The sequence below is a fragment of the Mustela lutreola genome, chromosome 13, assembly GCF_030435805.1.
Source record: "Mustela lutreola isolate mMusLut2 chromosome 13, mMusLut2.pri, whole genome shotgun sequence".
Classification (NCBI taxonomy): domain Eukaryota; kingdom Metazoa; phylum Chordata; class Mammalia; order Carnivora; family Mustelidae; genus Mustela; species Mustela lutreola.
This window is the reverse complement of record NC_081302.1, coordinates 835,484-862,996: the sequence shown is the minus strand read 5'-3', so window position 1 is coordinate 862,996 and position 27,513 is coordinate 835,484. Positions and strand designations below refer to the sequence as shown.

The window sequence follows — 27,513 nt, the reverse complement described above, 5'->3', positions numbered from 1 at the left end:
AACTGGGGTGCCCGAGGAACAAAGACCAGGGCTGGAGGGTGAGCATGGGTGCGTTTCCTTGCTGCTGGTCTGAGGGTGACGGGCGCTCGTTTTGAAGTTATTCGTCAGGAAGTACGTTTTCCAGCAGGTGCTTCTGCCGGAGGGACGGTGGCAAAGAGCTCATCCTCTGTTTCCGTAGATTTGAATGAATCAGCCAGATCTAGATCTTAGTGGCCAGTAGCAGTAGGTGACCATCCGCCATCCCCAGGTTGAGGACAGAGGCCCCGGGTGTGCGTGACCGGGCCCGCCACGGAGGGGGCCGCAGGGAAGGCCGGACGCAGCGCCGCACGTGGGGCGAGCCCAGCTGGACCTGGGGTCTGCGGTCGGCCCATCGGGGAGGGCGCGGGAGGCTCTGCGGGACACGCTATGCTGCGTGCGGCTTGGCTGCGGGCGGGCCGCGCTCTCGGGGTGCCTGGCACCCCGCACGTGTGTTCTTTCCAGGAGGCTACTCTGCACGGCCACCGGTCATTTCGGACATGAGCTCGTTCTCCTCAGTGGGGACCGGCTCTGGTTCCCGTAACTGCCTCCAGCAGACGTTACCTCCGCGGTGCGCCGGCTGTCAAGGGAGCAGGGGGGCTCCGGTGTAACTCAGGGTGGGGGGTCTCCCGTCTCCACAGACCACTGGCTGCTTCTCCAAACAAGGGCGTTTGTTGCCTGAGGAGGAGGCGGCTGTTGGTCCACGTGACAGCGGGTCTTCCTCCCGCGGCTGCTGCAGAACACGTCATGCCGGCTTTGATTGGCACCTGCTGTTTACCAGCAAGGATGCCCACGCCGCCCCTCACGTCTGCACTAGCAGTGGCTCGTACCTGCCCTGAGTCAACAGGAGACCAAGGGGAGGCCACGGGCGTAACCGTATCCCAGGGTGACTCACACTGCGGAGCAGGATGGGGGGTGGGAGCCACGATCCCGCCACAGGCTGAGGTGCCTCCCGTCTTGTCCTTGTGACATCCGTGAGGTCAGCAGTGCTGCGTGACCTCTCCCCACCACAGCCAGCCCTCAGCGCCTGTCCCTGCCTCCCGCACGCTGGACCGTGTGTGTGCCCAGCGGAGTGGGGGCTGCCGGGGGCCAGCGTCTGTGAGGCCCCGTGTCCCTGCCCTGCCAGCTGTGGCAGCCCTCTCGCAGGCCGCCGTGGTGAGGCCCAGAGTAGATGAGACGTGTGAGGCCTCCATGAGGGTTAGTGCAGCCTCTTGTCTGCTTGTAGCTTTCTAGAATTCTGGGGGCTTAGGACGTGGGCACAAGGTGCACGTCTACAGCTCAGGGAAGAATTTTGGAGAGTCCCTGGGATTCCTGGAAGGAGCTCACTGCCGGTGTCAGGGACGGGCCCCGCCATGCCTCCCCTTCTCGCATGCGTGGCCTGTGAGCCGCCTTCTGAGGGCAGGTCCAGAGGAAGGGTGCTTGTGAGCCCAGCCCTGAGGAAGGACCAGAGACGATGATTTTCCTGATCTGTTGACGAATAGGAAGACTCGGTCAGAAACATTTGCTTTGTTTTTAAGCAGCGGTGACAGGTGTGGGAGTGGGGCATGTGTGTCCCTGGTGTGCGTGTGTGCTGCGTGTGTGCTGTTTACATGCGGCGCGGGTGAGACACGTGGGCCGTGCCTGCCACCGGAGAGCCAGTGGAGATGCTGAGGCTGATGACGTGGGCCTGGGGGACGCTCAGCCCAAAGCCAGGACATGTGGCCAATGTGCTGCCACCCATACTGCCCTGGGGCTGACGGGATTTGTTTTTTTGTTTGTTTTTAAAGATTTTATTTATTTATTTGACACAAAGAGATCACAAGCAGGCAGAGAGGCAGGCAGAGAGAGAGGGAAGCAGGCTCCCCGCTGAGCAGAGAGCCCGATGCGGGACTCGATCCCAGGACCCTGAGACCATGACCCGAGCCGAAGGCAGAGGCTTAACCCACTGAGCCACCCAGGCGCCCCAAGATTTGTTTTTGCTCCAACCCAGAGTGTGCGTTTCTGAGGAGCGGGACACCTTGTTCTGACTCTGTGTGTGCGCAAGGGTGGGGGTTGTTGGACACACGGGACGAGCCTGCTGTCCTCCCTGGCTCCGGGAGCTCACTGAGATCCTCCGGCATCAGCCTATTCAGCCTCCGGGGTGGTCCACACGGCACCCTTCTGCAGAGGGCCAGCCTGGGGCTATTCTAGGAGCCACTGGGCTTGGCGTTCCCAGGGTCATGGGCTATGGCTCTCCTGCAGGGACGGCCCATGGCTCTGTCCGCGAGGTCATAACCCTAGCCAGAAACGGCCCTGGCCCTGTCCTGGGTCCCTATCCAGGCTACCCAAGCAGAGCCCTCTCTATCCTGGGACAGCAGAGAAAGCTCAGCAGCAGGAGCATTACGGGAATGACAAGTCCGCGGCTGTCTCGTGCCGAGACCCTTTGAGGCAAGAGCTGGCCGAGGGCTGCCATCAGCGAGCTCTGGGTGCCGCTGGCTTGCCGTCCTAGTCACCCGCCCCACCTGGCTGCCTGCGCTGGGCGGGTGTGGCCGACACCTGCCTGGTCCCATGAGCCTCCTGCGCCACCATCCCATTCTGGGCACTGAACACCTGTTACATGGCCACGAGTGTATCCCGTGCCGCCCCTCCAGACGCTCCGCGAGATGCCGCCGTCCTGCTCTGTGGTCACGGGCTCCCAGGGGCGCTGAGCACGGAGGGCTTCGCTGTGGCTCTCGTGGCACAGTGTGGTTTCGCGGCTTCACGAGCAAACACGCTCTAGTGTTGTGGCTGGACCCAATATTTGTGCCTTAAGACCCATCTGCTGTTGACTGTGACCAGGTCTGCGCGCCGCTGCCGCACAGCATGTCTGAGAGGCACAGGTCACCCCTGTCAAGCCTCCTTGTGCTAACACTCGTTTGGCAGTGGGCGCTGGGCGGGGGGTGGCCTCAGCCTCCCAAACCCTCCCGCCACGCAGCTTCCGGCCAGCGGGGAGCCTGCGTACCTGCTCCTGCCTCAGGGGAGGTCGGCCTCCCGCCTGGTCCCCCACCCTCGGGGCATGGCCTTTGGCAACCTTCCAGGCCCCATCCTGGTTCCCAAACCCACACAGGTGCACACTTGGCGGCAGGGCCCAGGAGGACTTGTGCTCTGTCAAACTGAACAGCCGTGTGACTCAGAATTCTCAGGAATTTCAAACCCTAGAAATGTTCAAAGGGAGCTCCTGGCTGGGCCTGGTCCTCGATCTCACTGCTGGGCGGTTCTGGGAGAAGTGGGGGCCAGCCCTGTCCGCCGTCCAAGAAGGACAGGTGTGTGACAGTGGCCTTGGGGGGGACCCCGGTGAAGGAGGCCCTCGCTTGTGGCAGGAGGACCCTTCTGGGCTCCAGGGGCTCCAGGTCCCATGGCCAGAGCTGCAGTCAGGACCTGCCTGAGCCCAGAGGTGGCCTGGCCCCGGGCCGTGACCCCCGTTCTGTGACACACAAGGCAGCCTGAATGGAGTGCTGTGGCAGCTCTTCCCAGGCCCCTCTCGTCTGCCTCGCTGGTGGCACACGGAGGCGAGCGGCTGTGTCCAGGGCGGGACCCACACCCGGCTCCCGGACACCCACCCCTGCATGTCCGAGCCCGTTTCTGTGCTCACCTCCGTGGGCCTTAAAGCAAAACCAGAGCCCATGCACTGAGGACGCATTCGCTGGCCAAAGGCTGTGTTCGCACAGCCCTGCAGAAAACCGTTCCACAAACGGGGCCGTCTGGCTCCACAGGACCCTCACGGCAGCCCTGAGCCCCGAGAAGCAGCCCTGGCCCGGCGGCTGGGGACACCCCCGTCAACCTGGACCCCAGCCGGCAGGTGAATGGTTTTCCTCAGGATTCGGGAGGCTGGCCTGTGGGCCGGGTGCTGTTCGGGGGCCTGGAGCCCACTGCTTTGGGTCCCTGACCTCCCCCTCCCATCTGTGGGGGCGGGGGAACCCACTGAGGTGTTTCCAGGCCCACCGTCATTTTCGCCTGCGAGAAGGCGCCTCCGAGACAGTGGGCGCTCGGGCTGGACCGGCGCTGCTACAGAGGGACAGGAGCAAAGGCCCAGGGATAGGGATCCCCAGGGCGGGCGGAGCGCCGTGTGACCGGGGCCCTGCTCGCCCTGAGCACAGCCGCAGCCCGGCCCCTGCGGGGCACAGATGTTCCCTTCCTTAATCCAAACCCGCTCCAGGCACCGGCTCCAGGCACCGGCTCCTCCTACCTCAAGCGCCAGAACCCGGCAGGGACAGGGTGGAAACAGCAGGCAGGGCCACGTGGGGCCTCCTGAGTGTGGGGCCTGCCCCTGCCCGGTCTGACGCCATGACCTACGTGCACCGAGGGTATGAAGGCGTTCCTCACCCACGCCAGGACCTCCGGAGCCAGTAGGGCTGGGTGAGCAGGGCAGGCCCAAGGAGGGGCCAGAACGGTCCCGAATGGTCCAGAATGATCCAGAATGGCCCAAGGTGGTGTGAACGCAAGGAGGGCTAGTGCTCTGGGCTAGTGTTGTTCGTGGGGGCCTGGGCTCCCCTGGAGACAAGGAGGGCTTTCACGTGGGCTCAGCTAGTTCGGGGCAGAGGGGAGCCCGACCGCGGCTCCCGAACACGGAAGTCAGGGCATGAGGACGTGGAGGGGGGCTCAGAGCCCTCGTCAGGAACCGTCTCCTCCAACAGGGGGTCCAGTGTTCGGGTCGGGTTCTGAAACAAGGTCTTGAGGAAATGCCGGGCCTGACCGAAGGGTCTGTGCCTGTTCCGACGCGTTCATGCTGCCTGTGTAGCCCCGTGTGCTCTTCCCACAGGAGCCTCCATGTCCCGTCCCTGCGTGCGTGTGCGTGTGCAAGGCTGCGTTTCTGGGGGGACAATGGCCGTCCCCCGGTGCCCGCCGCAGGGGCCCTGTGGGCAGGGACCCCTGCCGTCCACGTCTCCCGTGGTTGTGATTTTCTCGGTAGCAGCGGCCGAGGAGAAAATACCGTGGACAGAACAGTGGGCCCGATGCACCCCACCCCCATCAGCCCATGGTGGTTTAGAAAGCCAGCGCCGGCCAGGGCGAGGGCAGGGGATGCTCCCCGGGCGTTCGTGATGCTGAACCCTACCCACATGCCAGATGCAGCGCACGTCGCCCCGCGAGCAGGATGCCACAAAAACTCGCTCAGGAGGTGGAGGAACCCCCGGAAACCAGGGACCCCCCCACCGCAAAGGCGAGTCAGCACACAGACCGTGGCCCCCTGGCTTCAGCCCCTTGTCACAGCAACTCCTGGAAGGCTGTGCAGACGTGCCCGCAGCCTGCATGCGGGGTCCCTGGGGCTGGGTACAGTGCGCCGCTGGTTCAGGTGTAAAGGCACAGAGTGGCTGCTCCCTGAGCCGGGCCTCCAGGGTCACAGTGCCCGACGCGTCCCCCGCCACCGTCTCCTCTGCCTGCCGCAGGGACAGCGTTCACGAGCTCCCGGCGGTCGCAGCTCAGACTAACAGAAACACGAATACAGAACCATGGGAGCGGCTGAATGTCATTTCTTGGACGGCTGAACCAAGGGTCAGGGACCACAGGCGCACATGATGGTCGGAACCCTGCGCTCTGCGCTCACCCTGGCCCAAGCTCACTGGGAGGTCCGACGTCTCCTGCTTCTGCTCCTTCGAGCACAAGAAGTGTCTCCACCTACAAACCCGTCCCGAAAGTCACCCGGGTGACAACCTCAGATGGATAACCTTGTCCCTCCCTTTGAGCTGCTGCTCTCCATGGTCCCCGCTGTGTGGCCTCAGGCAAGTCACTGGGTGTCTCTGTGCCTTAGGGAGCTCGTTGGCGATGGGATGAGAATGCTCCGCCTGCTGGGCCATTGAGGCAGACGCGTCCTTGATAAAGGTGCCACTACGCTGACAGGGTTCCTCTGGGCATGATGTTGGCTGACGAATGGCAGGTCTCGCTGGCCCAGGAGTGCGGGAGGGCCCTCCCCTCCCCTATGCCGACTACTCCCACGACGGCAACCCGTGTCTGAGTCGGTGTTCGAGAGGCACCTGCCTTCTGGACTGACCTAAGGCCTGGGCGGGTTTGGGGAGGTTTTCCCATCTTCGCCGTGGCCCGGCAGGGGCTCAGGTCCGAACTTCTCCGAAAGCCTCGCGTCCTTCTACGAGGACAAGCTGGGTGATTCCCCCAGGGCCCCTGGAAGAGCTGCTGGTCCTCCCTGCTGGCGCCCTGGAACCCTGCTCCCCACAGGCTGCAGGGCCAGCACACAGATGACCTTCTGCGGCTCCGACCCCAGCGGCCCCATAGCGGGTGCAGCGGGAGAAATGCTCCGAGCTGGCGGGAGGCGGGTCGTGAGCCCTGCGGACACTCAGAGGCCCCACGCTGGCCTTGGCTGGTGGCCGTCTCTACGCGCCGGCTCAAGCTGCCTGTGGTAAGGAGGATTCTGAGGGTCACCGGGGCCTGGTTGTCTGCCCGTGGCGAACACCGAGTCGTGTGGCATCTAAGCCCAGCATCCCCCAAGGCCTGGCTTCATGTGGCTCCCGGGCGGGGTGCGGCTCCCTTCGCGGGGAACGGCGTTCCGAAGGCTACTTTGTACGAGGCTGCATCTGGCTCCGAGCCCACAGAGTGTGTGCCAGTCCATGAGCCCGGGCACAGGGCGAGAGCGGGCTCGCTCTGCAGGGCCGGGCCCAGGGCGGACATGGATGGTGCCGCCTGCGGCCCACCTGGCTGACCCTTCACGAGTCAGGGATGAACGAGCAAGCGTTCACTGGGTGGCAGGCAGAGCCGCAAGCTCTTGACGTCCTGGAGCGCGCCTCGAGCCATGCAGCCCCTGACCGGCTGGCGTTCTGCTGGACATAGGTCTGACCCCAGCGCAGCGTCACCTGTGGGGGGAGCCTGGGCCACGGCTGCGGTCCACTCAGGCGGGATTGAAAAATCAGGGTGCCCATTCCGCACGCACCTCACCGAGGCCTCTAGAAGGTTCCCAGGCAGGCCTGAGCTGCAGACCCGCCAGGCATGGGCACGCGGCCTCAGGGGCTCTGGGAAGGGGCTTCTGGGGATGGGCCGTGGGCCTCAGGGGCTCTACGGAGGTGTGCGGCCTCGGAGCTGTAGGCCTTCATCCGTACCCCACTGTCACTGTGGCACCAAAGAGCTTCCAGACGGCGGCAGCCTTGCCCAGAGCTGGGACCCAGGGCAGCTACACTGTGAGCTGAGGGGTGGTTCCCATGAGGGGGTGAGGGGGCTGTGTGTCCCCAGCCCTGCGCTGGGCCCCCAGCCCCACCGCTGAGGGGCCCCAAGGAGACAGGCTGCCCTCTCTGTGCCCGGGCCTGTCCGCCTCGCTCCACTGCCTCTGTGACAGGCCCCGTCCCTTTCGCGTCCGGCTGAGACGGAAACGCTGGAGACGGCACCCACAGTGTCGCTCTGGGACGGCGGGGGCCTCACCTGGCCCTCTTGTTGGGCCCGCGGCTGGGACGACCCCCTTCCTGTCCAGACAGCTGACCCTGAGGCGCGGGGGAGGCTTGTCCTCCATTTCCTGCTGAGCTAGGGGTCCTAGCGTCCTCCGCCGTGAACTGTGCCCTCCCCTCGTCCCCGAGCGGCAGCTGCCCGTGCAAGAGCCGCCCGCTGCCCCTGCAGGCCCAGCCCCCGGGGACAGAAGCCGGCAGGTGACAGGGACACTCACTGCGCTGTGGCCCTTGCTTATCCCCAGCTGGAGAGCGGTGGGCAGTGACCATGTAAGCGGAGTGGCCTCTACATGGAGTCCATGCCTGTGGACCCACCTGTGTGCCGTTTCCAGCCTGGGCTGTGCACAGAGTAACGCTCTCATTCACTCCTGAAATGTGGCCTCTGGCCTACGGCACAGTATCACCACACGCTCCATCCCAGAAACCCTGTGAGCGTGGGATGCCCAGCGAGGCCCCGGTCAGCAGTCCACGGGCTCCGGAAGTCCTGCACCGGCCTGTGTAAGTAGAAAGAACTTTGCTGAACTGGCCGGACTGCCACCGCGGGAAGTCACCATGTCACGTGCCTCTCACTTCCTCTGTTCAGCGCAAGCTCTTTGAGCTCCTATCCCAACAGCTGCTGGGTACTGGTCCGCAGACCAGGTCCCCGTGAGGCACGGCGTAGGCCAGGAGGTGGACAAAGGCCTCTGTGAAGATGTGATCTCTTGACCAGTAAGATCGGACTGGTCGGCAGATGTGGAAGACGCATTACAGGAAGCTGCTCATGCAAAGGCCCTGAGGCTTGAGGGACCAAATTCATGTGGACAGCGACCTGGTCGGCGGGACCGTCCGTCTGTCGGACAGCACAGCGCTGGTCGGTAATGGCAGGCCTATCTCCAGCACATGGGGAAACCCTGCGCCATCGGGTGAGCCGGGCACAGCGCAGACTGCTATGCAGTGCAGGACTGAGCTCTGGACTCCGGGAGGAGGTGCTGCCCGGAAGCCTTTGCCGAGTGGACATGTCTGAGGGGGACCATGCAGTGTCCACCGTCAGAGGCCTGGACACCCGTAGTCGTCTTTCCTCATGGGCTGGTGGGATCTGACGGGAGTTGGGGGCGCTGGTGGTGGCGAGATCTGGGTGATGGTCGTCACCGACGCTGGGTCCTGGCTAAGGCACTTACCCACTCAGTATCTGCGGCCTTCCCCCACCCCTGGCACATCTCCAGACTTCGGAGGCCTGGCTTCCCAGGGTCTGTGCTCCACGACCAGCATCTCTGGGGTTCTGGAGGCCGAAGTGGTGCACAGGTGTGCTCTTCGCCACGTGCTGAGTCCTTCCTGCCGAGACGAGGAACATCTGAATGTCTTCCCTGTCCCCGCCGCGTCCAGGCTCGCTGCAAACGAGTGCGCTTGTGCAGGCAGCGCGGGTCACCGGTCTGGAATTTAGGAACACGTGCTGAGCTCCCTCGGAGCAGGTGTCCCCTGCCCTGTTTCCCTCCCGTAAAGGAGAGCCACAGCTGAGCCTCCCCATGGCCCGTGGGCGGTGGCCTCTCTTGGGGAGGCCATGCAGGTCCCAGCGTTCTGAGTGAGATGGGCACAAGCTGCTGTCCCTTCCTGAGCCTGGAGCCACGGCCACCGCTGCCCATGGGTCCGAGCAGGCTCAGAGCCCTGCGCACCCCTCAAGCACAGGCAGGATTGAGGCAAGGCCCTCGGGTGCAGGCTGCTCCCCGAGGGGCCTGCCTGTGTGCCCAGTGTGTCAGCGTCTACACAGGCTTATCTGTAGACCAGAAGAGCCGGTTACGGGGCTGGTCCGAGTAGGGTGCGTTTTGCCGGCTCTGCGGGGATCTTCAGCGTAGAAGAGCACTCCTTGACCGGGCCCAGGTCGTAACCTGGCGTAGCCGGACCTGTGAGTCATCAGCGCGGTCCTGAGTGTCTTTGGAAAAATGGTGTTAACGTCCCAGAATGCGAACTCCGCAGTGCTGCAGGGGTCTGGCTCCAGGTCACCTGCTTGCTGGTGAGGCCGGCAGACCCAAGAGCAGGACAGGCGCCCCAGCGTCACGCGTCCATGGTGACACACAGCAGCCCTGCCCCAGGCCCCTGACCCAGGACTGGCAGCGCGTAGGCCGAGCCCGCTTTCCCACAGCATCCTGCTCAGCAACCCGGCTGGGCACCCCGCCCTCTGTGTCTGCGTCAGGCAGGCAGGGGGCGCGGTGCACAGGACAGAGCCTTGCACATTCCCTCGTGTGTGCGAAGGTGTGGACCCGCGGCGGTGGCCAGGTCTCCTCGCTGACCTACAGGGGTCTGCTCGGGCTGTACCGGCCCCGGGGGCACCCAGACACCTTCCAGGGCAGGGGGCAAAGGCTGTGGGCTCTCCTGGGTGTGAGTGCCACGCACACCCAGGAGCTCTCCTGGTCCTTACTCCCAGCCCTGCGCTCCTCTGCCGCACCTCCGTCTGTCCGTCCCTCCTCCTGTCCGCCTCCCCTCGGTGCCTCCGACGCTCCCCACATCTCAAATATTGATGAGCCTCCTGGCACACAGCGTTCTGCGCGCTGAGAAACAAAGGCTTCTGTGCACTGGAAACCAAAATCCTTTTTCCGAGCACATGACCGCCGGCCCCTTCGGAGTTCGCAGACGTGCGCGGCTGTGTGAGGCGGTTTCCTCGGAATGATGGGGCGTCTGTCTGCTCTCCCTGCAGATGAAATCATGCACCGGGACATCAGCCCGCTCTGCGCCGCGGACATCCAGGACCAGCTGAAGAAGCGCTTCGCGTATCTGTCTGGTCAGTGCCGGGCGGGCCGGGGGAGGGTCCACGCCCCAGGCTGAGCGCTCCCTGGATCCCTGGGACTCTGCGGGTCCCATCGAAGCGTGGGAATCGGGGACACGGCGTACGACATGGGCTGCTTTGGGTTTCACCGAGGGCTGGGAGATGCTGTGCGGTGCCCCGGGGGAGGGCGGCTGGGGTCCTGAGAGGGATGCGGGCCGAGCACTCTTGCCTGCAGACTCCAGACCATTCCTAAGAATAGGGCACAGCTGACCTCACTCTTGCAGCGTCCAGGGGCTGGGGCTGCCTGGCTGAGCACAATTACCTTCCACGGAGAAGGCCACGGGGAAGGCCACAGAGTGCTGCCGACACACGTGAGCGGCCGACTGCCCCAGCGGCCTATCCTGGGGTTCCCGGTACCCCAGACCCAGCGTGCAGCCGCCTCCCCGCAGGCCTAGGTTTTGCCTCCCTCCGCGGGACGACCTGCTGTCCTGGCCAGCTGTGGTGCACGACCCCAGCCGCTGCACAGTGCTGGCGCATTGCGTAGGCTAAGGGTGTGACAGCAGCTGCGCAGCTGCCCTCACGGCTGCGTGGGCCCCGTGTGGACAAGACCACCGGCCACAGTTCCTTGCGCTTCATTTGGGGCCTCCCCTCCTCAGCCACGTGGCCCTACGTGCAGACGGGCCGCTCCCCTCCTGAGTCCCCAGACCATCCCTGCACTCCCGGGGCCGCCCTGGCCCTTCCCCGGCTCACCTGCTGGTCCCCTGGGCTGGGAGCCGCTGCCCCAGCCGGGCCCTGACCTGCGGCCCTGACGTGTGGCCCTCACATGTGGCCCTGACGTGTGGCCCTCACATGTGGCCCTGACCTGCGGCCCTGACGTGTGGTCCTGACGTGTGGTCCCTGACCTGCGGCCCTGACGTGTGGCCCTGACCTATGGCCCAGACGTGTGGCCCTGACGTGTGGTCCCAGAGCTCACAGGCCCCAGCGGGTACTGAAGGTTGTCAGCGGGACGGGGGTTTCTGGGGGACTCGTCCGCAGTAAGGTGGTGTGGCCTCTTGTGAAGCCTCCGTCGCGGCGAGGGGTGTTGTCCCGGGCGGGGAGGAGGGGCTGACCTTCAGAGAGGTGAGAGCCCTGTAAGGGCGCAGCGGTCGTGGTGCCCGTGGCAGGCCTAGCCGGGAGGCTGTGGGCCCTCTGCCAGCTCCCTCATCTCGCCAACCTGTTTTCGCCCCTTCAGGACCCTGAAGGCTCATGGCCCCAGTGTGCCAGTGACCCAGACTCATGACCTTGACCTTCTTCCTGGTCATAATCCCACCACTCTTGGCATTACCCAGGGAGGAGGCAGAGCCCCGGCCCCAAGCCCCTCCGGACAGACCTTTTCTCGAGTGTTCGAACACCAGCCAGCGGCTCGGGAGGGGACTGGGTGGACTGACGAAGGTCCGCCTCGGTGGCTGTGAGGTCATCCTCCGTGGGCCTGACCGAGCCGGCATTCCGGGGGCCGGGCTCCTCCCGCACGCAGGGGTGAGTCCGGGGACGCGGCTGAGTGACGCTGTCGGGAGACCGTGCCTGTTTATGCTGCAGCCAGCGCCTCCCACGGTGAATGTCAGCGCCGGTGCACCCGACCCTGCCCCGCCCAGCGCCTGTGCGGTGTGCCCTGCTTCTGTCAGGGCAGGCTTGCCGGCGACTCCCCCGACCTCCGAGACAGTGAGGTTTCCAGCGTCAGGCCATCAATGCCCATCACACTTGTTGCTTTTGACGTTGTTGTCACACGGCAGGGTAGGGCAAGCCATGCCCAAGAGACCCCAGGAGGTGCCAGGGGCTCGAGTTGTGCCAGCGGCTGCCCCGTGCCCTCCAAGGAGATCCAGGGTGTGGGGAGCCCATGCTCTCTGCTCAGGCTGTCCCAAAGCCTAGGGAGCTTGAGAGAACACCTTCTGTTGGTTTATCATTAAGTCCCCGGGTGGGATTCCGGAAGAGCTGGCCGTGTGGTTCTTGCTCCGTGTGGCGCGGGCCAGCTGGACTGTCCAGGGGCTTCACTCACACGTGTGGGGCCCCTGTAAGAAGCTGGCTGCTCCTCCCTGGCCGGGCGGCTTCCACATGGTGGCCTGGGCCTGCTGCCCCGGCTCGGTCAGTGTCTAGGAGGAGCTCCGAGCAGAGAGAGCAGACGCGGCCGTGTCTCGCGGCTCGGCCTGGAGAGGAGCACGGCATCACTCCGGCTGCCTGAGACAGGCCGGGCCAGTGGGTGGGGGACTGTCCCTCCAGGGGATCGTGTCCAGCCGCCCCTCCCTGGGTCATTGGCGGGACAGTTCAGACCACGGGAGACCCAGACCAAACTCAGCCTCCTTTCGGCCTGTTCCCAGGTCCCAAGACACACACCCGACTCCACCAAAGTCCCTCTGGTGCCCCTGCCAGCCTGCTGCCCTGCCCCCTCACGCTGTCAAAGGACCCGATTATCTGAAGCCTCAGGGGGTCAGCTAGGGTAGGAGACCGGGCATCGTGCGGGGTTCAGAGCAGCTCCCAGCACAGAGAACCACGCCCGTCAGTCGAGCGAGCAGGACAGGAAGCGGCACAGCTGGCGTTCTGGTGGTGCCCCGCGGAGGCAGGGTAGTGGGGATCGTTGGAGTCACAGCACTCTTGTCCGCACCAAAGGGCTCCTTGAGACGCGTCTTTCCTGATCATCAGGAGCAGCCTTGACGGAGCTTGACTCGAAGCGGATGTGGAGCTTGGGGAGGTGCGCGCGCTCAGTGCTGCCTTGCTCTCTCCCCAGGTGGGCGCGGGCAGGACGGCAGCCCCGTCATCACCTTCCCGGACTACCCGGCCTTCAGCGACATCCCCGACAAGGAGTTCCAGAATGTCATGACCTACCTCACCAGCATCCCCAGGTGCGTGTCGCCGAGCCCCGTGGCGGTCAGAGAGGGAGGTGGTGCCCGGGGGCTCGGCGCCTTGCCCGGCCAGTGGCGTCCCAAGCCCTCCCCTTGGGAGACGTGGGCTCCAGCCCCAGCCCTGGGATCCCATGGAGCCCAGGGACCCTCCCTCACTCCGTCAGGCTCCAGGGCCACCGTGCGTGGCAGGGGCTTTCCCCAGGAAGGAGGCCACAGCACACAGTGGCTCTGAGACCCTCTGGGACTTGACCGGACCCAGGGTCCCACTCGCACCCTCGTGGTGGGGGACTGACCCCAGAAGCGACTTGCCCAGTGGTAGTTCTGCGTCGCCTCTTCCAGAAAAGCAGGGAAGCTTTGTCTGTGGCCTCCTGGCCACACTGGGCAGAAGCCACACCACCTGGGGCCAGTCCAGAGACACCCACGGCACCCGAGAAGCGGTGCGGACGTGGACCTCACACCCTGATGAGTAAACACCGTGGTGCGGTGGCAGACGTCCTCACGGTGACCTCATTCCTCCGGGGACATCGGGGCGAGGAGGCTGTCAGCTGCAGGGCAGGAGCCCAGCCTCCCGGGTCCCCGTGGACACCGCCCTCATTCCTTTGCGTCCGTAAGGACAGGTTTCTGAAGTCGTGCAATTCAGAGCTCCGTGAATTAGTCTACGCCAGAAAACAGACCAAAACGGCAAGTTTGATCAGCTGGTTCTTGTCGTATGAAAACTGCCAACCAGGGATGCCTGTCACCGGTCAGAGCTGGGGGATCCTAGGTTCTTCTAGCAACCTGGGGGGTGCAGAGCCCTCCTCAGGGATGTGGGGGCTGAGTAGTCACTGGCAGGAGACAGGTGGGGTCACGGCCGGGGTCCCCTGGGCTCTGTCCTCCTCTCTTTCCGAGCTCTGGGCCGTGGGTGGCGGAGTCAGAGCAGGGACAGCAGACGCCCTGGGAGTCAGCGGCTTTCCTGAGGGTCCCTGGGCTGGCCCTGTGCCCTCGAGGGGCTTCCTGGTCGGGCAGCAATACCTCAGAGCGCCTCTTTTCACTGTCCCTGGGCCTCGGGATCAGAGACAGGACTGTGGGCTCAGCCCTGCTCTGGCCCCGAGGCCACCCGGCAGGAGTGTAAGCTCACGGCTGGGAGGTGGAGGGCCGATGTGGGCTCCCTGGGGAGAGGCCCGAGGAGGCTCCTTGGGCAAGGGAGGCCAGGGCGCCGGGGCTTGTCGTGGTAAGGATGGTAACTCTGCCCCCTCCCCCATGGGCGCAGCGGCGGGCACGTGGGACAGGAGGGCGGGACCAGGCAGCCCCTCACGTGTGCGATGACCGAACTCGCGGTGGTTTTAGGGAAAAACAAATTCAAGGGGATTTAGAGAGAAAATGGGTGATGGCTGGGGTGGGCGGCTGACCGTGGACGCCAGTGCAGTCCCTGGTCTTCTGGGTGGGGGCCGTCCTGAGTCTGGGACATGGCGGCCAGCCCAGGACTCGGTGCCCGGAGCGGGCAGTGGTGGCCTCGCTGCGGAGGTGGCTCAGTGCAGGGCTGGAGGGCACCGGCACTCTGTTTCTGGCCATTCTTAGAGTTTTAAAAGTCAAAGAACTGTGTTGTATCTGGAGATGTCAACAGCTAGTGATCCAGGTCTGATGTGGCGGTGAGCCCTGTCCCCAGGCCACAGCAAGCACGATGCTAAGAGGGGACAGCTGGGCCCAGGGCACACTCTCGGGCCTTCCAGGCTCACATATCTCCTTGCGCAGGGGTCCCACCTCACCAATCTTGGCAGACCTTCTGGCCTCGGGGCCTTTGCACTTGCTGCCCTCAGGGGACCATGTCAGGCGGCTCCTTTTCGTACCTCAGGCCACCTCCTCAGGGAGGCCCTCCATCACACCCACCTAGAGAAAGAAGCCGGCCGTCCACCTCAGGGCCCCTTGCCCACCAGGCTTCCTGGACCTTATCTGAAATGTGGTGACGACAGCGTGGTTTTGGTCCACGCCTGCCCGAGGTCGCAGGTCGGGAACAGCAGGCACCTGGCCGGCGCGTGCGGGACGGAGGAAGTGCATTTGCAGACAAGTGAAGTGGGTCACGGGGCTGCCTGACGCGGCGTCTCCCCTGCCTTGCCACGTCCGCCGGGAGAGCAGACCTCCGTCTCTTCTCTTCTACCCCGGCAGAAGGAGCCCCCCGGGAACGCTGCTCTCCGAGAGCATGGGCACGGCCCATGTGCGGGCAGAGGGAAGGAGATGACTGGGGCCTCTCGCTCCCCGGGGCTGTCGAGCTGCCGAGGGGCCTGGAGCCCTGGGCTCAGTGCTGTGGGCGTTGGTCAGCGTGTGGCTTCCGCTCTGGAGGCGGGTGACGGAAAGTGCAAATGCCCGAGAGGCGGATCCAGGCCCGCCCGACACCGCGGGTCTGTGATGTGAGAAGACAACGGAGGGCCCCCAGGGGTCCCACAGAAGGACAGGAATCGGGTGCTGGGTGGCCATCGAGCATGAGGCGGGCCCCCGCGGCCTCTCCGGAGCTCTCGCCGCTGCCTCGGGAGGGTTGTCAGTCCTGAGCGTGGTGTTGCCGTGGAGGTCGGCTCCCGAAGGGGGCCTGTTTGGGCTAGAGAAGGGGATGCCCCCACCACCACCCACGCACAGACCTGTCCTGACCCACCAGGGTGAGGCCAGGGCGGGGCCCCATCCGGAATGCAGGGCGCAGCCCCTCCCCCGGGCTGTGGCTGCAGGGCCGCAGGCCCCCAGGGGGAAGGACAGCATGACGGCCCGGCCTGGGCTTTTCCACGGTGGTGCCCGTCGAACGCGCAGAGCTCGCACACAGGCTGCTTCTCTGAGATGTAAACTCGTGGGTTCGCTCCATCTTTGAAAACATCCTACTATGTGCTGCGCGGGTCGCCCTCATCGTGCGCGCCAACGCCCCGGGCTCAGCCACGACGCCGACTGGTAGTCACTGTTGCTGTCTGGCATCACGCCACGGCGGGCCTTGTCCGTGTGCCGCACACACAGTAAATGGGAAACGTGGTCTTCCGGAAACCTCCGTCAAGGGAGCGTGGAAAGGTGCTGTCGCGGGCCGTCAGCCATCAGCCGGTGTCCAGCCCCGTGGGGGCCTCTCTGTGGGCGGCCCTTGGAGCTCTCCCCCCGGCAGAGGTTTATGTCTCCCCATACTCGTCCCTCCAACGCTGGCCACTCCTCAGGGGCTCACTCAGCACCGTCCGCAGGGCCCTGGCGGGGTGTGGGGGCGGGTGGGGGGGGTGTCTGTGACCTGCACACAGCAGGGACTAAGCCAGAGAGGGGCACCCCGGGCCGGTCACCCCATCGCCGTCTGCGAGAAATGTCTGGGGTCTGGACACACTTGGATCCCACAGTGAACCAAAGACCGTCCTGCTACTTCTGTTCTCAGTAAAGGAGGTCGCTTGTGCGCAGGGGAGGGGTTTGGGAAGAGCAAGAGGAGAGGGAGGTGACGGGGTCGGGCCGGGGGGCGTGGCCGGCCCCTGTGGCTCCAACCCTGGGCCCCGCCCCCTCCTGCAGATCCGCCCCTGGCCCCGCCCCCTCCACGCGTGCCCCCAGCCGACCTCCTCTCACCCGCCCTGTGGCAGCACTGGTCTCCAAACTCGTGTGAGCCCGTCCGTCCCCACAGAGTCGTGCGACACTTCTTCGCACAGGCACGTGCACACGTGCACTCACACGTCCACACATCACACGTGTGCACGGTCACGCGTGCACGGAGTTGCCAACGTGAAGAGAGACTCCCAACTTTTCTCTGAAAAAGCGTCTTGGGAGCCCTGCAGGCCCCCAGGCTGGGCCCCGGAGGCTTCATGCACCCCCCGCCCCGGCTTCGGAGGGTCGCCTTCCTCCGCAGTCTCTGCTCAGCAGTTAAACCAGAATCCAGGAGCCTCTAGCGTTAGCTGAAGCTGACGAGGACGCTGACTTTCCTTGGCCGGTTCAATCGCCCGGCTGCCGGGGAGAGAGAGCCTGTCCCGCCGCCTGCCCCCACGACGGGCACGTACAGCCTCTCACACGTGTGTGCACACAGACGAACACAGGTGTACACACACATCATAGGCACGGACTGTGCTGAAGGAGAGAAGCAGGTGCTTTTGGAAGCACCTTACTTCCTGCTGCCGACGGGATTTCTGGCTTTTGCCACGGCGCCCGAATGTAGAGACAGAGGTGTGCGCGCGTGAGTGTGTACTGAGCCCCCACGCTGTGCACGGAGAAGTGGAGGTCCCCACGCACGGCCGGCCTCCTTCCCCTCGTGGATGAGCCTGGGTACTGTCGAAACCTTGCTCCATCCAGGGGCACGTGCCTCTCCACGCTGGGAGGCACCGGTGCGCCCGGCACGACCCAGCTCCATCCGGAGTGCATCACGGGGACCCTTCCCGGCAGCCCCTGGAGCCTGTGCTGTTGGAGTCACATCAAGCCCTCCCAGCCCAACGCGACTTCACCTGTGCTCCTGTTTCCCCGTAGGTTGCCCTGTAACGAAGAGCCTTGTCCTGCGTGTAGCTGGTTTTGGGGTTCTGAGATGGAACGCCTGGGGGGTGATCTGTGTGTAATGCATCTCTGACGCCACGGCGGGGAGGTCCTTCCGCCCCAGCTCTGTGACTAGCAAGAAAAGGGCTTTGGCCGTCCACGACTTTGCCCAGCCTGTCGTCTCACGTGGCCTGAAGCTCTGGAGCTCAGTGACCACCACCCACCGTGCAGTCCTCCTCGCTGTGGGCCCCGTCTCTCTGTCTTCCTGGCTGTGCATCCTGGCAGGGACCAGAAGCTGCCTGTCCCCTGCAGCCCTCTTGCCTGGTTGCAATGACCTTTCTCATTCACCGCCAACGATGTGATAGCCAGGTGTGGCCATTTCAACTTAAAAATGAAAACTACCTGAACAGGACAGTTCAGGAGTCGGTCGTGCTCCCCATATTTCTGTTCACACATGGCCACACTGGGCAGCTCAGATGGGAGCGGGTTCTGTCCGCGACGGGGAGAGCAGGTCGCCAGCGGCCACGCCCTGATTTATGAAGAAAAGGGCAAGAGATTAGTACCCTGACTCCCTGCCCAGGAGCAGAGATCACGCCTCTTGCCCTCGTTGGAAATAAGGACCTTCTGCTGCGAGAGGTACGGGCTGCAGGCTGGGAAGCCTTTCCTTCGCTGCTGTCACCCCGCAGCATGTCAGTCCCACGTGGCTGGAGGTGATCCAGGGGACACATGTGCTCGGGCTTCAGCCACGGGTGGAGAGGAGATGCTTGTGGCAGACCCAGGGGGAGGGAGTCAGATGAGGTCAGGGCTTGAGAGTGTCAGGACAGAAGAGGCGGCAGGTCCTAGAACGCAGTGCTCCAGGCCTGCAGCGCGAGCCTGGGGCAGGTATTGAGATTCCAGAAGGTTCTCTGCATGGGTCTGAGATTCCAGAAGGTTCTCTGCATGGGTCTGACTTCCAGGGTAGTAACTTTATGACCCTGGGAAGTCGTTCTCTCAATGATTCAAAGAACTGGCGGACCCTATGCAACCCCTTTTTTAATGTATTTAAGGCATCTGTATGGTTCCTAAGATTTTTTTTTTAATAGTGTTTAAAAAGTGGATGGTAAGATGTTCGTAACAAATGACTTACCATCATAGCCGTCTCTAAGTGCACGGGGCAGTAGGACCAGGTACGTTCCCATTGCTGTGCAACACGTCTCCAGAACCTTCTCGTTCTCCGAAGCGATACTGTCCCGTTCGACACCACAAATCTGACGCTCCAGGAGCCATGGGAGCGGGATCTGCGGCGCATGTCCTCCTGCATCTGCTTGTCCACAGCTCCGTCTGGGACACGTGCTGGTCCGTGCGTCGACTGCTGGGGGACGCGATGTCTCGGAGCTGGGTTAGGGATCACCCGTGGAAGCAGATGAGACGCCGGCTTCCTCGCGCACCATGGAGCCCCTGAGAACCTGGGCGGCTGAGCTCCGGGCTGTCTGTGCCTGTCTCTGCTCCAGCCCCACGGTCATGAGTGAAATTCCGGGTACATTCAGGAGGATTTGCCCCAATATCATAGTTTGGATTTTCTGTGTTTGTTTTCGTCGGAAGCAAATATTGATTGATTTGTGGGAAAAGCTGGAACATAACGTAAACATGCAGGTTTCAGGCTCTTCAGAGGAATTCCTGTCGGTTGGTTTGTCCTTAATGGGCTAGTCCTCGGGTTGTGCCGGAGCAGTGATGCCACTGTGCGGGTCTGAGCCACCGCAGCTGCGGCGGGACCCGTGGGACTCGGAACAGAGGGTTACCGTGGGCGGGAGAGTTTTTAAAAGGAGCTTGGAGGGGTTTTTTAACTGTTTCCACTGGATAAAACCCTGACCGGTGTTAGGTAAACACGTCACAGAAACGGTACCGTAACGGGAGGGTTTCAGACTCCTACGAAGAGAGAAGAAACAGCCCAGGAGTCCCGGATGGAGAGCTCAGGGGATGGTCCACGTTCTCGGTTCAGACCTGGGCCCGTGAGTTCCAAGAACAGACGCCCACGACATTTCCTTACAATGAAGACAGGCTGCAGACCTCGGTCTGACCTGACCGTGGGCGAGGGACAGAGGGAGAGAGGGACAGAGAGGCCTTGCCGCGGTCCCGGGCCCTGGGAGGGGTGGCTCACGCCTGAGGCCGGGCTTCCGCAGCGCCGCTCACCCCCAGACACCGGCCTGCCCCCCAGGGTGACCCGGCCCTCAGGGACCCTGGGGCCCTGCCACAGAAGGCCGTGCTGCACCTGACAGCCGTCCTGCCCCAGGCTGGGGACGGTCTGGGACACGCAACGGCCTGTGACTGCCTCCTGCCAGGGGCCTGCCCACCGCCCCGGCTGTGTCTCCTGCGGTCCCCATGCCAGCTTGAGCCGGCCTCCTGGGGGCTGCTCGGAGATGCTGTCACCACAGGCCTGATGCTGCTGAGGTGTCCCAGGTACCCGTGGTCCCTTCACGCCCTAGAGGCACCTGTTCACTGTCCTCCAGCCGCAGGGCCTGAGCCCCCAGGCCGAGCAGGAGCTGTGGGGGCTCGGAACCCCCGCCGGCTGCTGTCGCTCCTTAAACACTTCACCTTCACTGTCCGCGCAGCCCAACCTCGAGGCTTCCAGGCTCAGCGGAACCTGTACGTGTTCACACTCCAGAAAACATCGATCGCAGATGCGGACTGACTGAGCAGTGTGGGACCCTCGTCCTCCAGGGTCAGGGAGGCGCCTTGGGCTTTCTCTGGTTGGTCCCTGGCCACAGGACAAGAGCTGGGGAAGTGGCCGTGACAGGTCACATCCCAGCCAGCAGGGGCAGGTGGCCCAGGGGCGGGCAGGGGAGGGGGGGCGGTGTCTGGCTTCCAGGATTGCTGCTGGAGACTGCAGTCACCCTCCCGCAGCGGTGACTTCTTGGTGGCAGCCCGGCGGTCTCGGCTGTGGCCTATGTGGTGGGCTGGTTTTCTGGGCTGGTCACTGCAGGTCGTGGGTCAGAGCTCTGTTTTATAGACACGGGCCGTGTCCATCTGCCTAGTCAGTCTTTGGGAGACAATAGGAACCAAGCTTAACTTCTTTAAAGGGATTTGTAGCCACAATTAAGGAGACCGTTTTGCTGCTGGTGGAAAGAAGTTGCAAGTTGGCGGAGCTGGGGAAGGGCGGTGAGTGGTGCTGAGTGCGGACATGGCATCGGGATAGGATCAGGGACTGATCCCTGAGGGCGGGGCACTAGTGCAGGTCAGCGGACCCTCGGGTCCTGGGCACTGGGCGCAGAGGCACAGGGACGCTGCCCTCGGTGGGCTGGAGGACCCCACCCTGTGTCTAGCTGTTCATGCCCTGTGCTGATGGCCAGGTTGGGGGCCAGGGCACGGCAGGAGATGGGTGGTTCAGTGGGTGAGGCTCTAGAGGACTTCCAGGACTTTGGGCGGCGAAGGGTCCACGCAGCCACCACCGACGGTATGTGGCCAAACGCTGTCCCTCGCACACACAAGGACAGAGGTGGCTTGGGTCATAGGAGTCTTTCTTGGTATTTCCCAGCAGCAATGGAGCCCCAGCAAGGCTCACCTCTGAGCCTGCCCTGATCTTTGGGATCTTTAATTGCCAATTTAAAAGGAAGGTAGAGGGTAAGCGCAGGGTTTGTCCGTAACCATCAGCTTGATACCGGCGGTTTTCCCGAGGGGCCTCTTGTCCGCCCAGAAAAAGAGGCCGAGTGGACCAAGCCCACCGTCCCTCCACAGCCACTAACTTCAAAGAACCGGGCCAAGCGCCTTCAGGTGATGCTCTGGCCGGTGAGGGCTCTCCCAGCGGGGCCAGGGCTCGGGAAGCAGTTGCGGCCCGTAGCCTCCTGGGATTCCGGGGACGGCTTCAGCTCCGCTCCCTCCAGTGCTTGGAAATCCGGACCGAGCCCGTGGGGAGACAGGGCCCCAGCATTGACGGCTCCGCCGTGAAGCAGGACTGTCTTACGACCGGCCCGTCACCCCAGCTTTCAGAAGCCTGCCCTGGCCCCTCGGAGAGCTGGCACGGAGGATTCCAAACCCTATCCTCGGGAGGCAGCTGGGACCCCTGGCTGTTCCCACAGGAGGAAGAGCAGAGGGAGGACCGGCGGCGGCGGCGGGGGAGGGGCTGGGACCCACCGTCCCCACCAGCGAGGCCTGTGAAGTGGGCCTGTGCCCCGCGCTCCGGGTGGGGCAGCTTGGGACCACCCGGGTCGCGGGCAGCACTCACTTCCGGCCACAGGAGGGCACCATTGGTCAGCGTGCATTCTCGGTCCTGCGGTGGCTTCTTGTGGGTTTGTGATGGGCACCCCGCGTGCCCCAAACCATGCGTGTGGCCAGCCTGGTCACGAGCTGCTCTGGGACTTGTCTTCCGAGAGCCCGGCCGCCCTGTGCAGGCCACCTCAAGGAAGGGCCCGGTGGGGGGACGGGGGGATGCGCCGATGGGGACCCCACACAGCCCCTCTGCTGCTCCTGGAGGCCGTACCCTCCCCCCCCCCCCCCCCCGCTGTCTCGAACCTGGAGAGGCAGTGCTGTCCTGCTTCCCCAAGACTTCTTCCTAAGGGCGTCTCCTCCAGACGGCCGCAGTGTGCACCCCTGCCACTGCGCCCCGAGGGCTCACCTCTACCCCCTCCCGACAGCAGGACCCCCCGACACCGCTCTGCCGTGTCCTTGAGCCCCTCCACTCCGCTGCACCCCAGTGTCCCCCCATCATGAGTCTGGGACAGCTGATTCTTGGCTGCCCCCCACCCCCTCTGTCTGCCTCACTTGCCTGCTGGCCCCGCCCAGGCCTCAGGTAGCAGCTGCTACCCTCTGCCCCCGCCTCCCAGCGTCCTTCTCTGGGCTTTCCTGAGACAGAAGCTTGGGTGTGGGATGGCCTCTGCCTCACAGGGAGCCCTCAGGGCTTGTCTGCGGGACGGGCCGTGTTGTCCTGGACCAGCAGCAGTGGCATCTAGGAGCTCCTCAGACAGGTGGCCCACTGGGGCCTCAGAGTCTGGGTCTGCGCGTTACCCAGCCCTGGGAGTCCCGTGTGCACGCTGCCGTGGGAGAAGCCACGTGCTCTGGTCCGCAGTGGTGTGCCGGCTGCGTTCCTCTGCTGTCCCCAACACGGCCACCCTCCGCCGACGTGTTCTCGCCCTGTAAGCCTGGTTTCTGCCTGCGACTCCAGCCGGGGCTGTGGCCAGCTGCTGTAAACAAGCAGGTCCCCCACCCCCTGCCGGGCCTGGGAACGAAATGCAGCTTGGCCAGGGGCGGGCCTAGGGGTGCAGCTGACCATAGACCTCACTGTCAGGGGGCCACCCAGCCCTTGCTTCCAGACTGTTCTCAGGCTGCTCCCTGCTCCTGCCCAGGGATGGGGAGGGGGCACCCACACGGCAGGGCTGTGGGCCTGGGCCACCAAGGCCACCCAGGTGTTAGGGCACTGGTGTGGTGGACCCGGAAACAGAGCTTATGTCAGCCTCACGCGGCAGCTAGGCGGCTGGCCAGAGGCCCCTCCTCACCAGCCAAGGCAGGGTCTGAGGCAGCCGTCCGTCCGTCTGCCGGGCCATGTGTGTCCTGCGTACTGGAGGCTTCAGTGTGGCTGCCAGCCTCTCACACTGCCAACCCCGTCCACACCACCAGGCCTAGCCTGGAGCACCGGGTTCCCTGGGGGCAGCAGCTTCTCAGGGACGGTAGCATGACTTGCCCTGTTCCCTGGATGTATGAGCTCAGGGGCCCATGGCTGGGGCCGGAAGCAGGGCTCCCCTGAGTCCTTTCCCTGGGGGACACAGCGGGACCCTCCTCTGGGAGGTGCGGTCAGTGCTACTGTCCCCAGCTGTTGGTGGCACGGACTGCACGGCTTTGCTCGGGAACAGAAGCTGTGTGGTGTGTGGGAAGCTAGAAAGTATCCACGTCCTGAAGATGCCTCAGCTTCTGAAGTCTGTGTTGCTGTGGGCCAGAGTCCCCAGGGTGGTGGCAGACGGGATGGGTGTGCAGGAGGGGTGTCCCGGCCCTAAGCTGGGTCCGGCGTGTGGGCAGCCTCAGCGTCTGCCTCTGGGGTCAGCGCTCCCTCAGCACATCCCTGACACCCGGGAGCGGTGCCGAGACCTTGAGGAGGGCTCCTGCCTGGGCCCATGTAGGGGCCGTCCGGGGCAGGAGGGGTGGGAAGGGGCTGCTCTGTTCCAGGGGATGGACTTGGCCCAGAAGACAGCTTACGGGGGACTGAGAGCACCCAGAGTCAGAGCCCAGGGTTTAGCCCGTCTGTGCTCATCTGCTATGAGACCTTGGGCAAGTGACTGAACCTCTCTGAGCCTCCATTTCTCGACCCTGGGTTGGAGAGGTAGCGGTCCCTCCTCGTGGGGCCGTCATTAGCGTTAAAATAGATCTGGCGTTCGGGATAAGTTAATGTGCAATTTCTCTGTGCGCGTGTATATACACACAAATACAATATAAATATAGATTATATATCTAGAATAGATACATACACACACACACACACACACACACACATGTTTTTTAAGCAAACTCCACACTCAGCATAGAGCCCAGTGCAGGCCTGAACTCACAACCCTGATATCAAGACCTGAGCTGAAACCGAGAGTTGGAGGCTCACCCGACTGAGCCCCCCAGGCGCCCCTCCCTCCTTGTATTTCCCTTGTGATTTTATTAATTTGTTTTAATTTGGGCTGCTGGCAGGCGTTTTGCCGTTTTCTGATCAATGCCTGTGTGTGACGCTCGTCTTCAGATGACAGTGCTGGCTGTGTGGGAGGGATGTGGGGAGACGGGCTGAGGCCCTGGGGCCCGCCCTGCCCGTGGCCAGCACCCCTGGCCCTGCCTGTGGCTGTGCATTTGCATAAATGCCAACACTGTGCAGAGGGCCTTGGGCTCAGTGTGGGGCTCAGTGTGGGGCTCAGTGTGGGGCCAGTGTGTTGGCTTTGCGGCAGAAATGGGTGCGTTTGGGCCACAGGAGAGAATGTTCTAGGTTCAGAAGTTCCAACGAGGCGTGGGGTTCCCACGTCTGAGGTAGATGGTGAAGGGAACCTGCCCGTCGTGGACAACAGGAGTCCCCTCCAGGGGACGTTTCAGCGAGAAGGGGAGACACAGAGCTGGGCCTTCTTCTCTGCAGAGGGGACACATGGGGTCAGGCAGTGAGAGTGAAAATCCAGTTACCAAGCCCTTGATGGGTTTCAGGAATGACCCATTCGCCCTCGCAGCAGCCCCAAGAGGCCGACAGCGTTTGGGTGCCCGTTTTTGAGGGGAATTGAGATGATCCGTGTGCCTCGAGGAGCCCCCAGAGGCCTGGGCCCCTTGGCAGTGCCTCTCCTGGAGAATGGGGCGTGCGCTCCTGGTCCGGTGGTTGGTGGTGTGTGCAGCAGAAACGAGCGTCTCCGGGGCCTCCGTTCTCCCCGCATCAGGAAGGCCGAGAGCCCAGTGACCATCTGCTCAGGGCTTGAGAGGCTGTGCGACCCCCTCCAAGGGGGCTGTGTGGCTGCGTGGCTACGCGGACAGTCTCGGCAGAGCCCTTGCTGTGGACAGAGCTGCCCGGAGAAGCTGTCTCCTCTCCTCCCTGCCGTGGCTCCCCGGGCTCCCGCGGCCAGCCCAGGACAGGGTGCCCAGGACAGAGTGCGGGAACCGGGTTCCCCTCGCTGGCCCGCCCAGCCTCTGCCCGGCCGGCTGCAGGCAGCGTGTGGGGAGTGTGGCTGCTGTGGACCCCGCTGCCGGCACCGACGCTCAAGCGACAAACAGACCTTCCCAGCCGAAGAGCCAACCCCCTCCACGGCAGCGCCGGGGGGCCCCGTGTGGAGCGCGATCGAGGCTCTGACCGGGGGTGCACGTGGGGCTGCACGGGAGGCCCATGTCCACACAGAAGGGCTACTCTGGACAAAAGCAGACACCTGGGCCTGCAGCCCCCGAAGGCCGGGGCCGCAACTGAGCCAGAACGCAGGAACAGGTGGAGCTCCTCCTCCCCGGTGCGGGGGAGCGCACGCAGCCGGCCGCACCCCTGCTCTGCGCATGGCCGTCGCCCCCTGAAAGCGGAGCAGGAAGGACACGTGGACAGCCCTGGCTTTGTTACGTAAGACGTGCATCCACTCAGCCTTCCAGCTGCAGCACTGACACCTGCTCCGTGTCGTCCTGATTGTCGCTGACACCCAGAGCGGCTTCGCACAGACGGTCGCAGACCTGGAGATGAGCAGCTCGCGTCAGTGCCTCGCGACCTTCTTCCCGTGGCAGGGTCGCCTGGCAGTGGCCGCAGCCGGCGCACACGATTGGCCGGGATGTGGGGTTGTCCGACGGACTGGACCTCCCCGGTCCCATGGCGACTCGGGCGTGTGCTGGGCTGAGGTCGGACCTGTCATTCCGCGGCCACTGGGCGCTCTCTCCGCCACAGGCGCCGTCACCACAGGGAGCCACTTCTTGCCTCCCACTGCTGACAGACGCTTGTGAGCCTGTGGACGCCTCCGGGATCTTCTCCCCAGAGTGTAGCAATGCCATCAAGCAATGCCACATTTTATAACGTGGACACATGCAGGGACCTCAGATGCCAGGACCGATGTGGCATCAGAGCCTAACACTTGTTTTGGAGGGCGCAGCCAGCTGGTCAACCCGCAAAGGACCATGATTGGCTGTTGGGGTGGAACAGAAGGGGTCGCAGCCCCAGCAAGGGGGGTCTGCCAGGGTCTTTGCGCCGCGAGACGGCCGGTGTGGGGCTGGGAGTGGAGGCAGCACACAGCGGGGGTCTGTCCCTCTTTCGGTAAGAGCTCGCTCTGCATGTTGCCTGGACGAGGCGCATGGAAACGCAGCCATCTGCTCAGATGCTGACTTGGCACGCCCCTCACCGTGGAGGGCGGACGCCGCCCCGGGCTTCCCGGCGTGTGAGGTCTCCTCGGAGCTTGTGCGCACGCCCGTGAGTCTGCTCGTGCTAACGCGCATCTCTGTCCCCGCTTCAGCTTGCAGGACGCTGGCATCGGATTCATCCTGGTCATAGACCGAAGGCAGGACAAATGGACGTCCGTGAAGGCGTCGATCCTGCGGATAGCAGTAAGTGTGGGTGCCTGGGCTCTGTGACACCAGCCTCTGCTCGTCCCCTGGGCCGGGTGACGGCACTGCTTCTGCCCTAGCCGCCCGTCTGCCTGGTGACGGCTTGCGCTCTGCTGGCCCGACTGTGCGGTGTGGCGGCCCCTGCGGCCCCCCGGGCTGCGAGACTCACTGGAGCGTGTGTGTGTGCTTGTGTGTCGTGTGCGTGCTTGTGTGTCGTGTGTGTGCACGTGTGTGCGTGTGTGTTCTCAAACACGTCCGCTCTGAGCGGGCTCCTATCATTTAGAACCCGTCCCAGCAGCTGGTTTGTTCTGACCATTGGGTCGGGGCGACACCGAGGGCACGTGTTCGCTCTTCAGGGGACACAAGGTCCTGAATGAGCGGCACGTCCTGTGTCGCCCAGAGAACCTTCCGGCGACGAGTTTGCAGTTGTGCTAAGAGGCTTTCCCTAACTGACATTTTCCTTTCCAAGAGGCGTGTTTACCCTTTAGTTTTTCAGCAACCCAGACACCTTGACCCTCCCTGGTACCCGGGCCTGCGGCCAGCGACCCCGTGGCCGCCTTCCACGCTCAGAAGGGTGGCTCTCGGTGGTTCCGTGCTCGCTGTTTTGAGCCTGCGGTGACGATCCTGGGGGGGGAAGAGTTAAGTCGGCAGCTCTGCCCTGCCCACGAGCTCCACATGGAGCCCGCCACCCACACTCGCTCACGGCTGCCAGGGAACCAGGAGCAGCCGTGGCCGCGGTCGCTGGCCCGGACAGCTCCGCTGCTCCCACGCACGTCTTAAACACCCAACCCAATGGAGGGAAATCCCCCTAACCTCTTGCTCTGGGTCTGTGTTCGCACGCGCGCACACACACACACACACACACCCCACCTTTGGTTGCTGACCCAAGAGGCGGCTGTGCTGCGGCTCCGGGTGCGACAGACGAACCCCTCCCTCCTGCACGGATGCCTCGCTGTCCAGCACCGCGGCGTTGGAGGCTCGGAGCCCGCTGTCTGTCCTGTGCACAGCTTTGGTGCAAGCATGTCCCTGGGCTCCCGGGTCCCACCCAGTGCGCGTCCCTCTCCCCATACTCCCCCCGACGCGCGTGTCCTGTGCC

General features: G+C 64.1%; 1 protein-coding gene across 14 annotated transcripts in view; it reads left to right on the top strand.

Moving 5' to 3' along the window:
- MCF2L (MCF.2 cell line derived transforming sequence like) overlaps positions 1 to 27,513 on the top strand; it is a 127,038-nt gene that overhangs the window by 67,756 nt on the left and 31,769 nt on the right. For 13 of the 14 annotated variants that reach the window (XM_059144751.1, XM_059144741.1, XM_059144749.1 and 10 more), the window contains 3 exons: positions 10,060 to 10,143; positions 12,887 to 13,001; positions 26,327 to 26,417. In XM_059144751.1, the coding sequence (XP_059000734.1) occupies positions 10,060 to 10,143; positions 12,887 to 13,001; positions 26,327 to 26,417 (290 nt within the window). Of the gene's footprint in view, positions 1 to 10,059; positions 10,144 to 12,886; positions 13,002 to 26,326; positions 26,418 to 27,513 lie in introns of those variants that run through there. The other variant, XM_059144750.1, reaches the window with a different exon arrangement.